The 3840-nt window shown below is 40.2% G+C and overlaps 1 protein-coding gene across 1 annotated transcript; it reads left to right on the plus strand.

Moving 5' to 3' along the window:
* The first annotated feature begins 234 nt into the window (after positions 1-234).
* LOC128128999 (glutamate receptor 1.2-like) lies at positions 235-1631 on the plus strand. Its single transcript, XM_052767720.1, has 4 exons — positions 235-499; positions 603-679; positions 744-1268; positions 1362-1631. Exons 1-4 carry the CDS (start codon positions 235-237, stop codon positions 1629-1631), a joined length of 1137 nt encoding a protein of 378 aa, XP_052623680.1.
* The last annotated feature ends 2209 nt before the right edge of the window (positions 1632-3840 follow it).

A 3840-nucleotide genomic window follows, 5' to 3' on the forward strand; every position in this document is an offset into this window, starting at 1 on the left:
TAAGAGCTCTGACCTGGATTTATTTCTCCAGTCAATGTTGATCTTCCATGGCGGCATAATTAAAATAATCAAATGTCAACAACGAGCTATCATGAGACCATATACTAAACACCTATATATTTGTTTATGTTCTTTTGTCTGGCAGGACTCTATTTTCTTTCTTCACTTGTAAAAAGGTACCTGTGTCAACTTGATGCACCAAGAGCTGCAGGAAACTTAAACTTCCGGTTGCCAATGGCGAATCGCAGGTTATTTTTATTCCTGATATTGATGTTGCTTAGCTTTCAAACCCTTTTAACTACAGCACATGAAGATCCATCTTACAAGGAAGTACAAGTGGGAGTGCTTCTTGACATGGAATCATGGGTAGGGAAGATCGTTTATGGTTGCATTACCCAGGCTATCTCTGACTTTTACACCGAAAATCCTCACTATAGAACAAGGTTAGTTTTTACGAAGAGGGATACTCAAGGAGAAACACTGCGTGCGTTGTCTGCTGGTATTGTCTTTTTTCGTATATTTGATTCTTAGTTTTTACTTTTGCCCTTTTTATTAAACTTTAGTTTTGAATACTAAGTAATACATTAATCATGCATATTTAGCGCTGGATCTTTTGGAAAATAGTAAAGTGAAAGCGATAATAGGTCCAGAATCAACAGCCCAAGCAAGATTCTTGGAGGTTTTGGGAGACAAAGCCAATTTGCCCATTCTTTCATTTTCAACAACTCCCTTTTTCGAATCAGAATCCTTACTTTCTTCGAATTGCAGAAGATGAAACCACTCAGTTCAAAGGCATTGCTGGCATGGTTGAATCATTTGAGGCCAAGAATGTGATTGTTATCTGTGAGGACACTACAGATGGAAGAGAAATGGCTGCTTATATGTTTAGTGCATTTCAAGAGAAACGCATACAAGTTAAGCATACTAGCCTAATTTCGACCTCTGCCAGCAAAGAACAAGTCGAGGAAGACCTTCACAAGCTTCAAACCATGGAAACCATGGTGTTTGTCGTCCACACACAGCCTTCTCTAACAGCCCATCTTTTTTCCAGGGCAAAAGAGTTGGGCATGATGGGTGAAGGATACATGTGGATCATAACAAGTAAGACTACCAACTTGTTGAATTCCATGGATGCTGAAGCAATCAAATCGATGCAGGGGGCTGTGGGTTTCAGATCGTATTTTCCAGCATCAAGAAAGCTTTACAACTTTGCTTCAAAATGGAGGGAGGAACATTATGCTTTAAACCCTTTTAAGGAGTTTAAGGAGGTAGATTCTTATGGGATATGGGCATATGATGCAGTTTACGCGCTAGCCACTGCTGTCGAGTGGGTAAAAACTAATGAATTTGTTTCGAAATAGTTGGATATCGTTGGCACATCACTTTTGGATGAGATGTTAAGACTCAACTTCCAAAGTTTAGGTGGTGAATTCAAGCTTCTGAATGGGAGAACCATCTCCAAAGCCATGGAAGTTGTAAATGTGATTGGTAAGGGTGATAGGAGGGTTGGATTCTGGATGATGGCTAATGGTGGTGAGTTTGTGAAGGAAATTGGAAAATCAAATTCTTTTTCTAATCATGGCCTGGAAAGTATCATATGGCCGGGCGGGTCTGAAACTTCACCAAAGTAATGTAAGTTTCAAGCACACACTAAGTTCGACCATGGCAAATTTCAAGCAATTCAAAATAACCCACTTCAAGTAAGATCAGATTAGTAAGTTTATTCAGTGATACGAACACATATAAACCAAGATCAGATCTATAAGAACGCTCCACTGATCTACTCAAATAGTAGACATCGAAGTCAAAGGATAGTTTTTAAAAATTATTAAACAGGGCAATCTCTGATCATAATCCTTTTCATCCATGGTAAGCTATAGTAAGGTTATAAAGCATAAATAAAGAGAAATTTACCTTGCATAGAAGGTCTAGGGCAAACAAAGCCATCATTCACTAGAGAAATATTTGAAGGCATAGGAACAGCGGGCGAGTCGACTCCGAACTGCGTACCCACAAAATCAACCTCAACTGACATCTGATTCACATCTCCAGTAGTTTCAATAGCAGTCTTGAGATCAGCACTTGGAAATCCAGCAAAAACGGTGCCGTTTCCAACCGGACCCGGAAAAGTAGCAGACCCATAAGCAATTATAGCATTAGAAGCAGATACCAAGTACTCATCATGCTGAAGACGCAATGATAATAGTTGACATGAAGTTGGATTTCAGACCATCGATATGCTGAAAAAGTGAAAAAGGAAATATTAAGCGGCTATGGAAGGGATAGAGGAGAGAGAATGAAGAAGATTTTGGGTTTTTGCTTCGTGATGATTCGAATATTTTATGGATTGAGCACCACCTGTAAGAAAATTAGGCGGGATTTTGCAAATTAGTTCCATGAACCAAGAGCTGGATTAAGAGGGGAAGAAGCAGAGGGATAGAGATGATGAATTCGAGATTGAGATGATGAATTCGAGAGATGGAGATGAAGAAGCCCTTTTTCTCCTCACACTGTTTTCTAATTTCACTACTAGAAAACAGCCTGATGCTTAGGGCAGGGAGGGATAGAGATGATGAATTCGAGATGGAGATGAATTCGAGAGGTGGTGCTCATTGTTTGCGTTTTTTCTCGTCACACTGTTGGCGAGTATTCTCAATAATAGCAGAGAGATGAAGAAGGTGAAATTACAGCAACGATGAAGTAGATGAATGGAAATCAGAAGCCCTTTTTCTTGATTGAGATGATGAATTCGAGAGATGGAGATGAAATCATAACCTTCGATCTTTAATTGAGAAGTTGCACAACAGTGTGAGGAGAATGAAAGATGCGTGAAAATGCTTAGGGCGGGGAGGGTAGCGGGCTTTTCTAATTTTTTGGCTTTTCTTTTCCCGCTTGTAACTAAGGAACACGCGTTCATTAAAATTATAAAACGACACATATAGAGGGCGCACATTTAAGGTACATCGCCCTCCGTGTTTTTATTTTTTTTCTTTTGACACTAATTTAAAGGCATGCAATAATGCGTGACCTAAATCCTTAAATTTTCTGAAGAGATGACACTTTTTTAATGTCACTCTCGTTTGCGTAACATATATTAATGAGTGTCGTAATTTGCGCGTCGTAAAAGGCTATTTTTCTAGTAGTGCGGACTCCTCACGGGTAGTGCTTCGGCTCAGGAATAACACTCTTTGGGATCCTCGGGGCTTCGGATTTTGCTTCGGGGCTCGGGAATGATATCGGGGCTTCGGGGTATGATTGGCACGCAAATCGAGGCAAAAAATAGAGAGAGAAAGAGTTTGAACAAGAGAAAATGGCTGATCTCGGTTTCTATTTATAGGCTGTTGGGTGTAACACGGAAAATTTCAAAACAATTTTTCATTTAAAAATAGTCGTTTAATTGTTAAAATACTTTGCTTAAAATCTCATTCATAATCGAATTACAAAACATAACTCCATTTTCACTTACATAATAAACCAGGATCCTCAAAACATGACTCTTTCTCTAGTGTGTACAATCAAGCCGGTGCCGTCCCGTGATCCTGTGAGAAACCTGAAACACATAACACAAAACACTGTAAGCATGAAGCTTAGTGAGTTCCCCAAACTACCACATACAACACACATTAGCCACTCGAGGCTATAACTCTGTTTGACCCTCTGGTCAATGTGTCTCAGTGAGACCCTCTAGTCCCACAACTCTGTGGACCCTGTGGTCCTAAGCTCGTTGGACCCTCCGGTCCGGTCTGCTTGAGCCTTCCGGCTTATGAATCGTTGGACCCTCCGGTCCGGTCTACAAACTCCGCATAGCATAAATCACAAAGACATAATGCATAGCATGTC

The sequence above is a fragment of the Lactuca sativa genome, chromosome 9 (genome assembly GCF_002870075.4).
Source record: "Lactuca sativa cultivar Salinas chromosome 9, Lsat_Salinas_v11, whole genome shotgun sequence".
Taxonomy (NCBI): Eukaryota; Viridiplantae; Streptophyta; class Magnoliopsida; order Asterales; family Asteraceae; genus Lactuca; species Lactuca sativa.

Bases quoted from the DNA above. Each gene is read 5' to 3' on its own strand.
- LOC128128999 (XM_052767720.1), top strand. From the start codon at position 235: ATGGCGAATCGCAGGTTATTTTTATTCCTGATATTGATGTTGCTTAGC. The intron at 680-743 runs GTTTTGGGAGAC...TTTTCGAATCAG, and splicing joins CCCAAGCAAGATTCTTGGAG to AATCCTTACTTTCTTCGAAT. The intron at 1,269-1,361 runs GTAGATTCTTAT...GTTTCGAAATAG, and splicing joins CTTTTAAGGAGTTTAAGGAG to TTGGATATCGTTGGCACATC.